This window comes from Bactrocera dorsalis, chromosome 6 (assembly GCF_023373825.1).
Source record: "Bactrocera dorsalis isolate Fly_Bdor chromosome 6, ASM2337382v1, whole genome shotgun sequence".
NCBI lineage: Eukaryota > Metazoa > Arthropoda > Insecta > Diptera > Tephritidae > Bactrocera > Bactrocera dorsalis.
This window is the reverse complement of record NC_064308.1, coordinates 38,071,306-38,091,397: the sequence shown is the minus strand read 5'-3', so window position 1 is coordinate 38,091,397 and position 20,092 is coordinate 38,071,306. Positions and strand designations below refer to the sequence as shown.

General features: G+C 37.3%; 1 protein-coding gene across 1 annotated transcript; it reads left to right on the top strand.

The window, feature by feature from the left end:
• Positions 1-2,615: 2,615 nt before the first annotated feature.
• On the top strand, positions 2,616-3,200 carry LOC125779767 (uncharacterized). The gene has a single exon (XM_049461038.1). It carries the CDS (start codon positions 2,616-2,618, stop codon positions 3,198-3,200), a length of 585 nt encoding a protein of 194 aa, XP_049316995.1.
• Positions 3,201-20,092: the final 16,892 nt, after the last annotated feature.

The following is a 20,092-nucleotide window of genomic DNA, read 5'->3' as shown; positions in this document are numbered from 1 at the left end:
GATTGTTTTATGAAATTTATTCGTGGAAAACAATTTCGGACAAATGACCACCACGGTTAAGTTTACAGTAGCTTATCCGATGGTTTCAGGCCTTAAGGCAGCTACAGCAGCTTGAATCTCGTACTTTAGATCTTGAATTGTTTTTGGATGGTTGGCGTAACATTTATCTTTAACAGCTCCCTACAGAAAATAGTCCAACGGAGTTAAATCGCAGCTTCTGGTAGGTCAATTTACATCCTCTTTTGCTGATTATGCGATTTTCGAAGACATGGCATAAAAGATTGAGTGTAGCGTTTGCTGTATGGAACGTAGCGCCGTCCTGTGCCCCAAATGCGACAATTCTGCTTGTTAACGTAACCATCGTTTCCACCTCGATGGTTACGTTAAGCATCGTCCGAAAATATGATTTTTCGGTAAAATTGACCATCCTCGGTTTTGTTTCAATATTTCCCAGTTTTCTTCTAGTGAATAGCGACAAATTCGTAAATTTTAGACTCTTTACTGAATATCTGTCACTTTCCGAATGGTATTTGACGTTTCCAATGTCGAAATATAAATAATCCAAATTTAAAACATTAGATGGCCCACCTTTAGTATTGGTTAAGTAAATCGGTAATTAGGCAGCATTTAATATCTACTCGTAAACTTTCATTGACTAATTGTTACATTATTTGCGACCAAGTTCTATTGACGACTTTACGAATTATTACTTCTTAATCGAATCATTTCTTCTAAAGCTTCACTGTTACATGGGGTTTTACCTGTCAACTTTGAACAGTCTAGTTCTTCAATTCGAATACCGTCCAAAGATCTACAACGACTGAGTGCTACATGAGCTTGTCCAGCAGCAAACAGTCGAGAGCCCAGGTAAATTACTGCATGCTCTACTGTACAACCTTGCATCTGATGAACAATCGACGCCCAACTCAGTATGCTATTTAAATTTCACCAAAACTAGTTTTATATATATGTTGCATACTTTTAAGCGCATCTTTTTGGTGTAGTACCAGTACGACTTGTAACAAGTACATTTTAAAGGAATTGTAATGATACTGGTACTGGCATTCCCAAAATTGTAAAGTACAAGTACAAGTACAAGTAATTGAAAAATACTTGAAATTTTAACAAATACTTGAAAGTATTTGAAAAGATTTGAAAGTACTTGAAAATGTACTTGAATCTATTTTTCAATTCTTTTCAAGTACTTGAAAGTTCATTCAAGTACATTTTTCAATTCTTTTCAAGTACTTTCAATTCTTTTCAAATAATTTCAAATATTTGTTAAAATTTCAAGTACTTTTCAATTACTGGTACTTGTACTTGAAAATTCTGAAAGTACTTAGTACATACTAAGTACTTCAAGATAAAAATTAAATTATTTAAGTACGTACTAGTACCATTACTACTCAGTATTACACAGGTCTGGCTTAAACTTACTATCGCCTTCCTACAGTGTCGCTCAAATATTCTAGGTTTCAGTACCACTTAAAAAAGTTACATACATACATACAAGTGAAGCTAATAAAAGCGTATTAAAAAACGATAACACATGCGAGAACTGTAGCACTAATTCTAGAAATTTTGCTGCTACGGAGTAGCAAATGAAAACCCTGGTTGAAAACATAAGAAAATGTGAGAAAGTTCCGAGAAAGATAATAATAAGTAAATTTTATTTGACATGATAACACAAATAAAAAAACTTGATATTAATGTGGGAGTGGAACCTCTGGGTCAAAGAGCAATACTCGAACAATATAGGGTTGAAAAAGTCAAGAAGGGCAGACCAGCGGCAACAACCGCTACTTGACAATTTAAACAAATTAAATTTAATTTAAATACGCCTTTTATATTAAAGTTTTAACTTTTAAACTGGGGATTCAACCGAGAAGTGAGCGTATGTGAGCAGTACCTAAAATTAAAATTTAACAAACAGAAAATATAATGAGGCAAAAGAATTTGAGAAGAAAAGGAATAACGTATGTACGAAATTTTGAAAAAATGAAATTACAGCCTTATTCTGAGAAAACCTCACAACTGGTTTGTGAGGTTTATTTTGTGAGGTAATTCTTGCTGAAACCTCACACGAAAAAAGGACAAAACACCCACTACATGAAGTGAAAAGCACTTTGCTGTGAACCAGATTAAAAAAAACAAACACGACAAAATAAAGAAATGGACAAGCAAGAAAAATGAGTAATTCTGCAAATCTATTAAATTTGGTGGCAGTGTAGTACGCGAACACACTTGTGGCAGTGTAGTACGCGAACACACCTGTGGCAGTGTAGTACGCGAACACACCTATCAGCCAAAGGCAGCACCATCAATTCGATGGTTTGGCAGCACTTATTATTTTATGCATCTGCATCGCAAGTTAGCAGAACTGTCATTATTCTTTCGTACAAAGATCACGCCATTCATTCGCGCATAGTCAACTAGAACACACCATTTTACCAAATAAAGAATTTTACTATAACCAAGAAGTCGAAACACGTGTTTTTACTCTAACCAAAAGAAGATCTATACTGGTTACACCAACGCGAAGATCCATACTCGTGACCCCGACGAAGCGGCAGAACATACTGGCTATCCCCACAAGTGATAATAAAAATAAAAATATGCACAACGACGAGCAAGAGACACCGGCTCCAGAGCGACAGGCATCAATGCGGGTGGACACACTGGACCATGGGAAAGTTAAGCTCCCAGATTTCGTTGAGGAACATACCGACCTATGGTTCTGGCAAGTCGAGGCGGCATTTGAAGCGGCAGGTATCGTGTCCGACAAAAAACGATACTATTCCATAATTGGACAACTTCCTACGCGCGTTATGTACAAACTAGCTGATTTTCGTACCAATCCAACAGCACGCAACGAAATGTACGAAAACCTCAAGGCTCGAATCATCAACGAATTTGCCGATAGCACACAAACCAAACTAACAAAACTGCTCAGCGACTTATCACTCGGTGACCGCAAACCGTCACAGTTGTTAGCCGAAATGCGGACAAGGGCCGCAGCTACACCAGTTACAGACGAGCTCCTAAAGCAGTTATGGCTCCGGAATCTGCCTGAACGAATACGCGCAATTCTATCCGCAGATGAGCACATAACATTGGTCAACGCAGCAACGATGGCCGATCGTATCATGGAGGCTACTAAAGGCAGCAAACACACACTCACAGCAAAGCGCCGGCAATGAACCTGCAAGTCAAGCAATTCTAGAAATGCAACACCAGATCAACGCGCTCTCACGGGATCTCCGAGACATCAAATGGCCACGCCGCGACAACCAACGAAGACCAACACCTACACGATCGAGTTCACGAAGCCGCGAACACCACGACACATGCTGGTATCACTACAAATACGGGACGAGCGCTCGTAAGTGCAGGCCACCATGCAAGTTTGACCGTACGGCCGGCAGCACACAGGAGGACCAAAAAAACTAGCACCCCGAGCTCAAGCCATGGGAGGCGCTTGCCAGCTCGGCCATGGCATCAACAACCTCCGCCTTTTCATAAAAAACGTTTACGACAATCAACATTTCCTCATCGACACCGGAGCAGATATATCGGTGATCCCAGCAACCGCAACAAACAACACTCATAAACCGACGATTACCCAGGCAATTTTCGCAGTGAATGGAACGCCAATACAAACATTCGGACAGAAAACTCTGAAACTAAATCTCGGCCTCCGTCGCCCATTTGAATGGACATTTTGCATAGCCGACATAAAATCGCCAATTATCGGCGCGGATTTCCTAACGCACTACGACCTGCTAGTAGACTTAAAAAACAAATTACTAATCGATAAAACGACGAGACTACATACATACGGTATAACGCGAGCTACAGCTACCACTGGCATTAAACTTGTTACTGGTACAAACAAATATACAGAATTACTGTCAGAATTTAAGGAACTATTCGCACCGTCACATAATAAACGCATTGTCAAAACTACAACGTTCCACCACATCGTCACTAGCGGTCCACCAGTGAACGCAAAACCACGTCGCCTCACACCCGAAAAACTAAAAGCCGCCAAAGCGGAATTCGAATACCTGATGGCGAAGGGTATTTGCCAGCCATCCAAAAGTCAATGGGCTTCGCCACTTCATATGGCACCTAAGAAGGACAACACCTGGAGACCGTGCGGGGATTATAGAGCACTAAACGCCGTCACCGAAAAGGACAGGTACCCCATTCCAAATATCCAGACATTTCATCAAGTATTTGCAGGCAAAAGCATATTTTGAACTATCGACCTAGAAAGAGCGTACCACCAGATACCCATGCATCCCGATGACATCGAAAAAACGGCCATAACAACTCCGTTCGGCTTATTCGAATTTCGATACATGACATTTGGCCTATGCAACGCGGGCCAAACATTTCAACGACACATCGACAGTGTGTTTCGAGGATTAGACTTTGTCGTACCATACCTAGACGACATCTGCATCGCGTCCTGCACCGAAGCTCAACATAAGCAACACCTTCGAATTGTGTTCGAACGTTTAAAGCAAAACGGCTTAACCGTTAACGGCAATAAATGTGTTTTTGGTCAGTCAAACGTGAGGTATCTCGGTCATCTGGTCAAACCCAACGGTATTTTGCCACTGCTAGAAAAAGTAGAGGCAATAAACGCGTACACGGAACCAACCATCGCAAAGAACCTACGACGTTTCATAGCAATTATCAACTTCTACCGAAGATTTATACCCGGCGCTGCACATACTCAAGATATCCTGCAAGCTCTTATTCCGGGCAACATCAAAAACGACAAACGCAAAATTCAGTGGACCGAAGAGTCGCGAAAAGCATTCAACGATTTTAAACTAAAATTAGCCAATGCAACCCTGCAGCGCAACCACAAGAAAATGCACAACTCACACTATCAGTCGATGCATCAGACAACTGTATCGGAGGCCTGCTGCACCAAATAAAAAACGACGAGGCGCAGCCCCTAGGATTTTTTTCCCGCAAGTTAACATCATCTGTTAGATGTTGTTTGATCTACACCGACCACAAACCAATCACTTTCGCTTTTAAACAGAAACCCGAAAAGGCAGAGCCACGACACCTCCGATACTTGCATTACATCAGCCAATTTACGACTGATATACGTTACGTAAAGGGTAAAGAAAACACAGTACCCGATTTCCTTTCACGCATCAATGTAATGAAACGCGAACCTATCGACTACGAAGTCATTGCGGCAGAACAGAATGCGGACAGTGAACTGAAATCCATTCTTCAAGGGAACGACCGCTACAGCATAATTTTGACTAAGATATATTGCCATATCTCAAACAACAAATGCAAACCTTACATTCCGAAATCATGTCGCAAAACAATTTTTAACGCTACACACGACATTGCACATCCAGGTATCCGAGCGACTACCCGACTCATCAAACAAAGATTCGTCTGGCCCAACATTCACCAGGACGTTGCAACCTGGGCCAGGCAGTGCATACCAAGCCAAAAATCGAAAATTCAGCGGCATAATAAGACCACACCCGGATGGTACGATACCACAAAGTCACGCTTCGACCATATTAACATCGACATAGTCGGCCCACTACCGCCTTCAAACGATTACCGATACCTACTAACGATCGTCGATAGATTTACGCGATGGCTAGAAGCAGCACCTATCAAGAACATAACGGCTGAAACTGTCGCCACCACACTCATAGAAACATAGATCGCGCGATTTGGTGTACCTTCTAAAATTACAATGGACCAGGGGCGACAATTTGAATGTCAAATTTTTAAGCAGCTCAACGAAAGACTAGGTATACGTCACCTCCGCACAACCGCATATCATGCCCAAGCCAACGGTTTAGTAAAGCGTTTTCATCGTACACTAAAAGCAGCACTAAAATGTAAAGATCGGCGAAACTGGGCAATCGAGTTACCGCTCATCATGCTTGGACTTCGATCAATATTTAAAGAGGACATAAAGGCAACACCGGCGGAATTAGTTTACGGAAAAAGCTTGCGACTACCAGCAGAATTTTTTACCGAACCGAAGCCGTACCAAAACGAAGCAGAGTTTGTTCAAGAATTCAGACATGCAATGGAATCGATACGACCGACACAAACGGCACACCACACAAAAATAAAACCATTTATACAAAAGGAACTCCATCAATGTACGCAAGTCTTCGTGCGAAACGACGCAATTGGACCACCACTGCAGCAGCCGTACGACGGACCATTCGCAGTAATAAAACGTCATCCGAAATATTTCACGCTGGACATCCGAAACAAAATTAGAAAAATTTCAATCGACAGGCTGAAAGCGCCATTTACCGACAACAACAACATTATCGACGAGAAGGTAGGGCCTACTCCAGCTGAGATCAGCGGCCCTCAAGTAAAAACCACAACTCGCCTGGGAAGAAAAGTTCGATTCCCTAAACGTCTGTATCTGTAAGCACACACAGACTGAAAGGGGGGCTGGTTGTGGCAGTGTAGTACGCGAACACACCTATTAGCCAAAGGTAGCACCATCAATTCGATGGTTTGGCAGCACTTATTATTTTATGTATCTGCATCGCAGTTAGCAGAACTGTCATTATTCTTTCGTACAAAGATCACGCCATTCTTTCGCGCATAGTCAACTAGAACACACCATTTTACCAAATAAAGAATTTTACTATAACCAAGAAGTCGAAACACGTGTTTTTACTCTAACCAAAAGAAGATCTATACTGGTTACACCAACGCGAAGATCCATACAGAGTATTATTTCAGCATAATTCATGTGCACATGTATTAAATACATACAGATACAGATTTACAAATAAAATTTTGTCTGATTTATTTAAACATAAATATGCACATGTCTCTTTATTCATTCTTAGAAGGAAGTAAAATGTATAAACACCGTAAGTTACATATTTAATGTAATAGACAAATTCTTATATTTATAAAAGATAACGCCTTTGGAAGAATAGTTCCTTCATTCTATTTCAGTAATATAATTGCAAATTTCTTTTAAAATAATGAAGTTATCAAAAGAAACGCAACAGAATTTGTATTGTGAGGTTTGCTTTCACAGATCACAGGTTTGAGAAGTAATTATGAGCATTCCAGCTTTTGAAATCACGTCAGCATACGGAAAACACAAAATCCTCACAATAGGGTGGCGATTTTTGTGAGGGAATGAGAATAGGGCTGTATGAACAAAGTAACAGAAGTAAAAAAAGTAAATGACAAAAATGTATGTTTGTATAAATTGTTATAAGTAAGATATCTCAATTTTTCTCAAGTTACAGCTTGCACGGACGGACATAGATAGATGGATAGACATACAGTCAACCGGATTTCAATTTTGCTCGTCACCCTGGTCATTTATATATATGTACATATGTATATACTAAAGGATCCGACCACGCGTTGCTGTGGTATACATTTTATAATATTATTCATATAATAAACTATTCCACACAGTATAAATTTTATTTACGAATAAAGGCGAAAACGGGTTTGTCGGTATAAGAATCCAAAGATTGTACTTGAGGTTTAATTTTGAATATGTTCATACAAATAAATTTCATTAGAAACAGAAACAAACAGATGCATGTCTTTTAGAAACTATGTGTTCAGTTTATATGGAAGCTATATGCTATAGTAATCCGATTTGAACAATTTTTTCGGAGTAACTCTTGTCAAATTTCGTGAAGATACCACGTCAAATGCGAAAGTTTTCCATACAAGCCCTTGGTTCCGATCGTTCGGTTTGTATGGCAGCTATATGCTATAGTAAGCCGATCTGAACAATTTCTTCGGAGATTACATTGTTGCCCTAAAAAATAATTTATACCAAATTTTGTAAATATATCTTGTTAAATGCAAAAGTTTTCTATACAATAACTTTTTTCCGATCGTTCAGTTTGTATGGCAGCTATATGCTATAGTAAGCCGATCTGAACAATTTCTTCGAAGATTACATTGTTGTTCTAGAAAATAATCTGTGCCAACTTTTGTGAAGATACATTATCAAATGTAAAAGTTTTCTATACAAGAACTTGATTCCTATCGTTCAGTTTGTATGGCAGCTGTATGTTATAGTGGTCCGATATCGGCAGTTCCGACAAATGAGCAGCTTCTTGAATAGAAAATGACGTTTGCAAAATTTCAAAACGATACCTTAAAAACTGAGGGACTAGTTTGTATATATACAGACAGACGGACATGGCTAAATCGACTCAGCTCAACATACTGATCATTTATATGTATACTTTATAAGGTCTCCGACGATTCCTTCTGGGTGTTATAAACTTCGTGTCAAACTTAATATACCCTGTTCAGGGTATAAAAATTACGAAATTAAGGCTGCTTTCTAACCAAACATTGGTTACCAGCCTTTTCGTTCAGTTTATAGAGTTATCCGCTTAAAAGATTGTACTTAATAAACCTTAATAATGTGCACGGTTAATGAAGATGTCCTTTTAATACAGTGTCTATTTAATTGAGCTTTGACTGCATTTTTATTTATAAATTGTCTTTACGATCCTAACCAACTTAGAAGGTTCGAACTGGACACAGTGTGCTAAATTTTACTAAAATAATTTCCGTAGTTTAGAAGTCCATTGCGGACAAACAACGTAATACATTCTTTTTATAAATTTATAAAGATAACCCTTTATCTAACTCGCTTAGTTTTAGGTGATACGTACAACGTTAGGTGAACAACACTTTAATACTCTGTAGCAACTGGTTGCAAGAGTATAAAAATAATACGAATCAATTTTCCAATAGTGACATTCGAAAACTGGCTCAAGAGAATATGTGTAAGATACAGAGAGAAAATAATCATATATTTTAATTCAAAGCCTAAAGCGAAAGTCACATATAAGGTAGGTGATTTAGTAGCGATCAAACGTACAGAATATGGACCAAAATTAAAATTAAAACAAAAGTACGAAGTAAAAAACATAAAGCCTCACGACAGGAATGAAGTTCAGAAAGTGGACGAGAACGAAGGACCACGAAATACTGTTACTCATTTGGGCGAATGATGGTACAGGACCAACCTAATATGTATATCTAAAGACTAGAGCGGGTCGATTTAAAGGGAACCCAAAAAACGGAAAAGTCGCGTATGCGGGAAGTGTTCTACGGATCATTTTGAACAACTTTTTCCGAAAATCTGTGGGTCTAAAATCAGTTTCAAGCCAGAGATTTGAGCGAAGTTTCCGAATATGTGATTATATAAAACAAAAAAATACTTGTTTTAACATTCCGTGTTTTGTATTAACGGTACTGTTTATTTATTAAAAATTTATAAATTGTTAGTTTTTACCCGCAGTGTTTCCCATGGTTTATTAGGGAAAATAAATTGTGTATTAATAGTAAAAATAATGACTATTCACATTTCCAGAAGCAAAATGACTTAAATTAGAGCATCGGTAAGATCCATTTACAAAATTTGATGACAGAACGGGTGAGTCCGTTATGGCATGCTTTGTAATTGTTTTTTGTCTCGGGTCGTTGAGAGCTAGAAATCATTTTACTACATCAAATCCCACTAAACAACATTGCGGAACTTATTATTTTCTACCTAAGAGATTTCTTGCTCTCACCACACAAGCGCAGCTCACGTTGTCCGTGGGAAATGCAAGTGGTGCTCATGTGATTGCTAACTACTCTTTGAGTTTGCTCTTGACTTTTTAAATGTGATATTATAGATAAACATACTTTTAAAGATAATTGTAGGCGTATCAGTATGACAGGCACACCAAATATGAATTTCAACTTGTTGGAGGGCACCCCTGACAGGTCGAGGGAACTTAAGAACTCTACACTCTGTCTATTGAGAGGTAGGTCCTCACCTCAGCTGAAACTTGTTCCAATATCATGTTGTTAATTTTTTCTTCCAATTCGTTTTTGGCGCCATGATGGCTCTTTCTCACAACCACATCCCCGTCTGGCGGAAACCACTTGTCAGCAAGACGGTCATTCCACCCATCAAGATCCGATTGCCCGACTTTTTAGCAAGCTAAGATCCAGATCTTCAAACGCTCACTTTTGCGACTTTGTGCATTCGTCCTACACGATCAATTTGCACCATTGCAATAGATCACAGCGACTACTATTTTTGCTGATGTGGCAAACGGGCGTTTCCTCACTTGCAAAGTCGCTTGCGGCTTGGAGGTGTACGTAGCTCTCGGCATGCAACTTGCTCTAATACAGAGTTAGGTAACGCAGATGCTCGCTGTTCATCTTTACATACATACATATCCACCATATTGAGATAGTAGTGTCCTACCGCGGAACAATAAGTTAAAATTGTTTCCGCAGACCATTGTATGGTTGGTTTGAGGGATATTCGTCTTGCACCTTTCTATAAAGCGATCCACACGATATCTCTCGGTGCTGTGGGGACAGCGCTCGTAATTACAGCCACCACCGCCACCGTTGTTGCGGCGCGTATGCTGCCCGCACGTACACGGTCTTCGTGTATGATTGCATCTATCAGCGGGCACATTCTCTAAAGCAGACTTAATTTCATGGACCAAGATGTTATGGTTACCCAGAACCCGTTGAATTTTTAGAACAGTAGCTCGCTCCACGTCTTCAATGATTTGATACCGTCTGTCAATCTCGTGGTCATCGTCTCCAATAAAATATACCAGTAAAAAATCTGGCTGGCAACAGTGATCCTATTTTATGAGTACTTAGACTTGGTCTGTGAACGTAGGGGAAAATCCAGGCATTGCGAGAATTTTGTCTGCCCGGAATAACGTCATGCGAAAGCATGGGTTTTATTTTTTACATCATTTAGGAACTGTCTAAAGGCTTTTTAAAATAGGAATGGCTACTTTGCTCCTAGAGCAAAATATCCCGCTCTTTCCTCATTCCATTTTAATGCCCCGAAATGCAAATTTTAATGATCCTGTGGCTACTATAATCTAATACATATTCAAAACCAATTTCCAAATGCACTCAAGAATTTCTGCTTAATATTTGCCGATGCTTTGTTTTGACGGGGAGTCGCCGTCCATTTGTCTCATTTACTGTAACAGAAACATGCTGAATAACCATTAGAGCATGCCCTGCGTCTCTGCGATGAGAAATTGTTTCATCAGGTGTTTTAGTGGACCGCTGAATGACCATACACTATGCATTATCTTAACGTCGAAAAACTGTCTTTCAATTGCTTCTGATGCACGTTGAGAAGCTACAATGTGTATAGCATTTTTCTGACACCGAGAATAAGCTTTTGCAGAAGTTTCTTTAGCTCTGACTTCGCCCTGACGTGCTGCTGCTAACGTCTGCGCTGTTCATTATGATGTGTAGATTCTTGCTGTCTAGCAATTTGATTTACGTTTGCGAGTCATAGTACACAAAAAATATAAAAAACAAACTCGTCCTAGGAATTCATATGTAAGAAATATTAATTTATCAAAATAGCTATTGAACTTGTATGTGGCTAAAATTTTACCACGACTAATAATTCTAAATAAATCTAGCTGAATGACAAAACATATCTCAGTCAAATAATTATACAATGTGAAAAAATGTTTTTCTGTATAACTTGTGTTCTAACGGGTGATTTTTTTGAGGTTAGGATTTTCATGCATTAGTATTTGACAGATCACGTGGGATTTCAGACATGGTGTCAAAGAGAAAGATGCTCAGTATGCTTTGACATTTCATCATGAATAGACTTACTAACGAGCAACGCTTGCAAATCATTGAATTTTATTACCAAAATCAGTGTTCGGTTCGAAATGTGTTTATCGACAAATTTTGTTCAGCGATGAGGCTCATTTCTGGTTGAATGGCTACGTAAATAAGCAAAATTGCCGCATTTGGGGTGAAGAGCAACCAGAAGCCGTTCAAGAACTGCCCATGCATCCCGAAAAATGCACTGTTTGGTGTGGTTTGTACGCTGGTGGAATCATTGGACCGTATTTTTTCAAAGATGCTGTTGGACGCAACGTTACGGTGAATGGCGATCGCTATCGTTCGATGCTAACAAACTTTTTGTTGCCAAAAATGGAAGAACTGAACTTGGTTGACATGTGGTTTCAACAAGATGGCGCTACATGCCACACAGCTCGCGATTCTATGGCCATTTTGAGGGAAAACTTCGGACAACAATTCATCTCAAGAAATGGACCCGTAAGTTGGCCACCAAGATCATGCGATTTAACGCCTTTAGACTATTTTTTGTGGGGCTACGTCAAGTCTAAAGTCTACAGAAATAAGCCAGCAACTATTCCAGCTTTGGAAGACAACATTTCCGAAGAAATTCGGGCTATTCCGGCCGAAATGCTCGAAAAAGTTGCCCAAAATTGGACTTTCCGAATGGACCACCTAAGACGCAGCCGCGGTCAACATTTAAATGAAATTATCTTCAAAAAGTAAATGTCATGAACCAATCTAACGTTTCAAATAAAGAACTGATGAGATTTTGCAAATTTTATGCGTTTTTTTTTTTAAAAAGTTATCAAGCTCTTAAAAAATCACCCTTTACTAACGGCAAGTAAGGAAGGGCTAAGTTCGGGTGTCACCGAACATTTTATACTCTCGCATGATAAAGTGATAATCGAGATTTCATTATCCGCCATTTACAAATTATTTTATTTTGCTGTAAAATTAATTAGATTAGTATTTCCTGAGATATGGTTTTTGGTCCATAAGTGGGCGATGCCACGCCCATTTTCAATTTAAAAAAAAAACCTGGGTGCAGCTTCCTTCTGCCATTTCTTCCGTAAAATTTAGTGTTTCTGACGTTTTTTGTTAGTCGGTTAACGCACTTTTAGTGATTTTCAACATAACCTTTGTATGGGCGGTGAGCGTGGTTATTATCCGATTTCTTCCATTTTTGAACTGTATATGAAAATGCCTGAAGAAAACGACTCAATAGAGTTTGGCTGACATAGCTATAGTAGTTTCCGAGAACTTAGTAGGGGGCGGCGCCACGCCCACTTTTCCAAAAAAATTACGTCCAAATATATGCACAATAGACCCAAGGTCGCGGTGCAATCCTCATTCATTTATTTATCTGCCCCTCCTTAATTCGATCCTTTGTGCCAAATTTCACTTTAATATCTTTATTTATGGCTTAGTTGACACTTTATAGGTTTTCGCCATTTTGTGGGCGTGGCAGTGTGCCGATTTTGCCCATCTTCGAACTTAACCTTCTTATGAAGCCAAGAAATACGTGTACCAAGTTTCATCATGATATCTCAATTTTTACTCAAAACCTACTCGCAAATCTTCAATCGATGCAGAAATATTAAGGTTAGTAATTTAAGAGAACTTTTCGATTTCTTTTTGGACTCTAGTTATAGGCTTAATGAGCTATACGAATTTGATGAGGCAAAACGCTCAATATATATGCCTATAAACCTCAATAATGGAAAAAATTGACGGAAGTTATCGTACTCATTTGAACGAAAGTGCTGCCGTACTCCAAATGTGTAATACGAGTAGCTTTTCAAAATGTAGGTTATTAGACGAGAAAAGAGCTATTTCATACAATCTTAGGAAAATATATAATCAAAAGACGTTCGGAACTAGTAAATCAAATAATATTAAAGGGAGAAATAGTCAAATTATTCAAACCAATAATAGCTATAGTAGCTATAACCACCAGAACTCAGTGCAGAGTAGACGCTATCGGAACCAAAGTATTAGAGAACATAGTAATCAAGTTTCCAATTATAATAATCTATATATTGGGTTGTCAAAAGAGTCTTGCGGTATTTTCGCTAGTTGGCGCTGAAAGCGCGTAGTTCTAGTTTTATTCGTCGCATCAGGTCATGCTATACATTTTTGGAAAGCTCATTTCACGCGCTAACACGTGTTTAAGTCGTTCGTGATTTATAGCGTCGCAAACATAGAGCAAAATAAAGAGAAAATACGGCATATTTTACAGTACTACTACGATAAAGGCAAAAATGCATCTCAAGCCGCCAATAAAATTTGTGCAGTTTATGGACCCGATATAGTTTCCATTTCCACCGCACAACGAACGTTGAAACCGTTTTCGTTCTGGTGTAGAGGTGGTTCTGTTGTCTAATTCACATTCAAAACTCATATCAATGTTTAGTATTGTAGTTTGGTGTAATCAATAAAATACGTTTGTAAGTACGTCACCAAAGGAACCAATTGATGGAACATGATAATAAATGTAATCAAATGATGGACGAATCGATAGCTACTTCGCATGCACTGAAGTTCGCACACTTTTCGCGAAGGTCATTTCGACATATCAGCCTTCAAATCCGCGTCAATTTTGAAATACGAACAAAATTACATTGCCGAAGACATTTTACATCGTATTCGATAAGAATTGGAAATAGGCAAATTTCGGTTCCTGTGGTTTGATATCAATTCCACCTGCCTTTTTTCAATTCACTTCAACGAAATATGAACTCATCTCGAATGTTTATGCCAAATTTGCCAAATTATCGTAACGACGATTTCATGAGTGCGTGCCAGTTATACGTGCGTGTTAACGAGTTGGAAAACCATCTTCTCTGTACATTTACGCTCCGAAATAGAAAAAAAAAGTTGTTTATCAAACAGCGTTACATTGAAAAAAATTTAGAAAAATCGAAAATAAAAGATTTTTAACACAACGTAAATTCAACTTTCTTTTCATTTCAAAACACATAATTTCACGCAGGACAACGTATGCGGGGTCAGCCAGTAGATACAATAATTATCAAACCAAGCCTAATTCACACATGAATGTTGATAGTCAAAGTACTAGACGTAGTCGGACCGTGTCACTAAGAAGTTATCAGCCGATGGAGGTAGGTAATGTAGAGGAGGTTGTAAATGTTACCAAAATGCCTCCACCTGCAAATTGCCCTTAATATCAGTAACAATTGGCGGTCATGAAATTACATGCTTCATTGATACAGCTTCAGATACAAGTTTAATTAAACCAAACATTTTCGAAAAAAAAAATTCCTAAACAAAGCTTTCTACACTTCTTTGGTAAATGGTATCAATCAAATGACACACTGAATAATTACTCCCATACCTGATGAATTTAATGCTTCAAGTACTTTATGGTGGAGGGTAATTGATTTTGATAGCAAAAAGTCAAAATTTTATCATTCCACTTAGAGCTAAGATTGATGTAGAGAATTAATAAATATTAATACATATATTAAGAAATAGTTATAATACATTTTGAAAGAGTTAGACCGTATAAAAAGCAGGAAATTGGCGTAATCGAATTCAGTGACATGTAAAACTTTGATTTATCTCATTTGAATTTCGAAGAAAGCCAATTAATAAAAAATTTATTGCAAGAGTATAATGAACTATTTTTTAAAGAAGGTGACAAACTCTTTTTTACACACGAAATTAAACATACAATTATTACGACAGATGATAGTCCTATCTATTTGAAAATATATAGATATCCACAAGTTCAACATACAATTATTACGACAGATGATAGTCCTATCTATTTGAAAATATATAGATATCCACAAGTTCATGAATTTGAAATTCAGAAATAAATAAAAGAAATGATAGAACATAACATTATTAAAGGAAGCAATTCCGCTTACCACAGTCCTTTGTGGGTAGTTCCCAAAAAAGTAGACAATTTAGGAAATAAGAAATGACGCATTGTGATCGATTACCGAAAGTTGGACGAAATGACTGTTAGTGACCGATACCCAAAATCAATGGAATTATGGATAAATTAGGAAGAGCTCAAAATTTTTCTTCTATTGACCTTGCTAAAGGTTTTCACCAAATACTGGTGGATGAAAATGACAGGAAAAAAACTGCATTTTTTACTCCGTTAGGGCGTTATGAGTTCTTGAGGATGCCATTTGGCATCAAAAATTCACCATCGACATTTCAAGGTCTCATTATTTCAATGCTTCGAGATTTCATAAATAAAATATGTGTTGGCGACATCCTAATCTTTAGTACCTCTTTGTCAGAACACATAGAAAATATGAAGAAAATATTTCAAAAATTAAAACAAGCGAAATAAAAAGTAAGACTAGATAAATGAAATTTTCTAAAAAAAGAAACAGACTTTCTTGGTCATTTATTAACCCCTGAAGGGATAAAGCCAAACCCAAATAATGTAGAAGCCATACGAAAATTAAAGTTACCCACTTCGCAAAAACAAATAAAATCGTTTGTAGGTATCACAGGCTTCTATAAGAAATGCTGGTGGGAGAAATGCATAGGCATGCCTCTATCTGAAGGTGTGTTACATGACGGTCTTGCATTATCAGTTCACGTACGGCATCTATGTTTTCTAGCACAACGGCTGTTTTTGGACGACCTTCACGGAATTCGTCTTTGAGCGAGCGTCGGCCACGATTGAATTCGTTGTACCAGTTTTTCACAGTGCTATAGGATGGTGCTTCATAGCCATACAAAGATTTTAGTTCATCGATGCACTCTTTTCGTGATAATCCACGTCGAAAGTTGTGAAAAATGATCGCACGAAAATGTTCACGAGTTAATTCCATTTTTTGGCAGAGATGAATTTGCTATTAGCGCAGTTCTCACTCAAGATGAGCATTTAATTTCATACGCTTCGAGAACATTAAACACTCACGAAAAGAACTAATTCAAAAAACGTTTTCTGCCCAAAGAAGACATATAGTTTCATGCCACAAAGCCAAATACTCATACTGGCAATTTTGGCGTCGAAAGAGTAAACAACACACTTACAGAACATATAAGAACAATAAATTTGGAAGAAAAAGCTCCAATAATAACCCAAATGTGTAAAGCCGTAAAGTTCTATAATAATTCGTATCACAACGCAATAAAAGTTAAACCTTTAGATGTTCAGAATAATGAAATAGATCATAAAATAATTATAAAGCGATTAGAAGAAGCAAAATTGAAGATTATTTCAAAACATAACGCTAAAAGGGAAACCTATTTAGAAACTAAAGGCGAAGGTTTTATTAGGAATTATAGAAACTTATGTCTTATGCCCAAAATTAGTCAAAAGAAACTTGAAAAACATTCATACATCAAATATTAAACGTCCTTTAAAATTCGAAAACTCTAATATTGATACTCTTACTTACAATGACGATAAAGACAACAAAAGCCATAATGACGGTTATCGTTACGTCAGAGAAACTTTAACTTTAAACAATACATCTTAGCGTAATAGAAAAGTAAAAAGTAGTAAAACAAAAAAACCTCATAATTATTAATGAAAAATTTAAAAGCCATTAATTCAAAAAAGTTTAGGATTTTTTTAATAGAAACTTCCTACAAAAAGATAAAAAAGGAGATTGAATAGCTTGCAATTGATTTTTATAAATTGAATTTGACTTGAATAGGTTTAGGGATCTATAACAACGATAACTTAGTCATTTGCATTAAGAAGAATTAAAATTAATAACTGGAGTACAAAAAAAAATAAGTGAATAGAAGTAATAAGCCGAAATAACTCACAGTTAATATGTGTAAATACTAAACACTACACTTTTAAGAAAAATGTTTAACTTAAGGAATTAAAAATAAGTCATAAGTTTGTTTTCTACCTTATGTCGATATAGAATAAACAACAAATCTAAAATAGTAGCTATAGAAGCTAACTCTCTACTGGTTAAAGTGGTTATAAATGAACATTATACGTACTATGTTACTATAAATGGTACTAACTTGATACACTTTGTAAAATAAAAAATTTTAGATACCAAATATGAAAAATTATAAAAGCAAATTGCAAAAAAAAGAGCTAAAATTAAAAGAAATGTGTTTAGAAAAGTCTATATTTATATTTTCAATATAAAAGAACTAGAATAAATTTTCTTTCACAAATAAGCATAACTATTGTAATTAATTAAAAAACAATTTATATTATTAACAAAATTATTGCCAAAGAATTCATATACTGAATGAATTATGTACACATACGAATAAACATGTAGTAATTATAACTATATACGTATATAGTAAACATAGAATTTGGGTTCCACATTAGGCTTAGTTGTGGAATAAGAGAGTGAGCGTATTTCTAGTATGCTAACGCCAACTCAACTAAAAACATAAATATATATGTATATTATGGTGTTTTTTAACTATTAATTTTTTTCAATCCCGTCACGAAATTTCCTTGGAAATACCCTAAAAAATTCCCTGGAAATTTTAGCTCTTAATATTAACATTAAGAACTGGACCAAGGCATGTAAAAATTTTCCATAGAAAATACACTAGAATCGAGATTTAATTTGAAATTCCTACAGATCAGAGGTATTTTATGGCATCGTTTTGACTTTAGACGCATATTGCTCAGAATTGTTCACTCTACAAAAGTGCCCAGTGAAACAAGTCGTAACTCACACCGGCGAGGTAATGCGGTGCTCTAAACCTGACTTTTCCACGAAATTCGCATTTTTTGTATTAAATACATCTCGTAAACGACAAGAGCTATAAAAAATGAATATAACAAACTTGTAGAAAGCTTTATTTTCTATAAAAAAAATTCGGAAGTCAAAATCGGTATCATTAATACTTCTGGAGATATTCTACTTTTTAAGTAAGGCTGTATGGAATGCTAAAACAGTTAATCCTAATGTTAGAAGCAAACTAACAAAGTTAGTTAGCATTATGATAAGTAAATAAACTAATAAGCAATGTAAAATTATTCAGTCTAAAGATTCAATTCATTAAAGGAAGAAGTAACAGCTTAAGCTTTTTAATTCAACCTATTTCATTTCTTGCGCGACGTGTTTGTGTGAGTGGTGCAACCCGAAAATGCAGCGTTCGTTAGAGCAGAGATATGCGATTCAATTCTGTGTGAAACTCGGTAAATCTGCTACAGAGACGTTTGCTATGATCAAGCAGGCTTATCCAGATGTTGCTTTAGCAAAAAGTGGTCTGTTTCGGTGATACCAGGCCTTTTTGGAGGGTCGGGAAGAAGTCGCTGATGGAGGCCGTGCTGGGAGACCTGCGACTTCGAAATTCATGAATTCATGGTTCCTGAAATTGTGACAAAGCACTTGAACATACGCAAGGTTTCCGCAAAGATGGTCCCAAAGTGCTCACTGACAACCAGAAGTTGCGAGGAGTGGAAGTGTGCCAAGAAAATTTGAACATGTGTGAAATTGACCCCAAATTTTTGAAGGGGGCCAGATCTGGGGAATACGGTGGCTGCGGCATCATTAGTGTGTTGTTTTTGGCCAAAAAGTCGCGCACAAGCAACGATATGTGAGCAGGGGCGTTATCGTGGTGCAAAAGCCAATTTTTGTTCTTCCACAAATCCGGGCGTTTCTGGCGGATTGCTTCGCGCAAATTGCGCATAACTTGCAGGTAATATTCCTTATTGACCGTTCTTCCCTGTGGCAAGAACTCATGATGCACCACGCCCCTGCAGTCGAAGAAAACTGCCCGTTACGATTCGCGATACTTTTTGAACACACCTCGTATATTTTATGTCATTCTGTACCATATACACAAAAACATCCATAACATACTTTGATTTGTTAAGTTAAATTCACATTAAGTCTTAAGACCTGCCCCTTGGGAGGCTTATATATACAGTGTTTTCCAAAACACACACTAATTGTTTCGGAAAATCAAATGTTTATAACATCATTCAAATGGCCTCGAAAACTTCTTTTGCAGGAATGAATTCGATAAACCAAAGTTCGGGTTTCTTACTAAATCAAGTCGTATGTCATGAACAGCATGTTCAATATTGACTTTAAAAGCTTGATGAGATTCTGGTTTATTGTTAAAGACTAATGACTTAAAAAACCCCACTAGAAGTAATGACGTTAAGTTACAACTTCTTGGAGGCTTGAAATAATTGAATCTCCAAACTTCTTTTGCAATAACTCAGTTGTTGCACGTGGTTCCGTCTTGTTGGAATGAAATATTTACAAGATTAACTTCTTCCAATTGCGGCCATAAAAAGTTGCTTATCATCGATCTACACCAATCCCATTGACAGTAACGGTGTCACCAGCTTTATTTCGAAAGGAGTACGGAGCGGTGATTCCACAAGACCAAAAACAACGCTAAATTGTCAACTTAGGTAAATGTAATGGTTGCTCATAAATAATTGGTTGATTTTCTTCGCCCCAGAATCGACAGCTTT

Coding starts and splice junctions, on each gene's coding strand:
- LOC125779767 (XM_049461038.1), top strand. CDS start 2,616: ATGCACAACGACGAGCAAGAGACACCGGCTCCAGAGCGACAGGCATCA.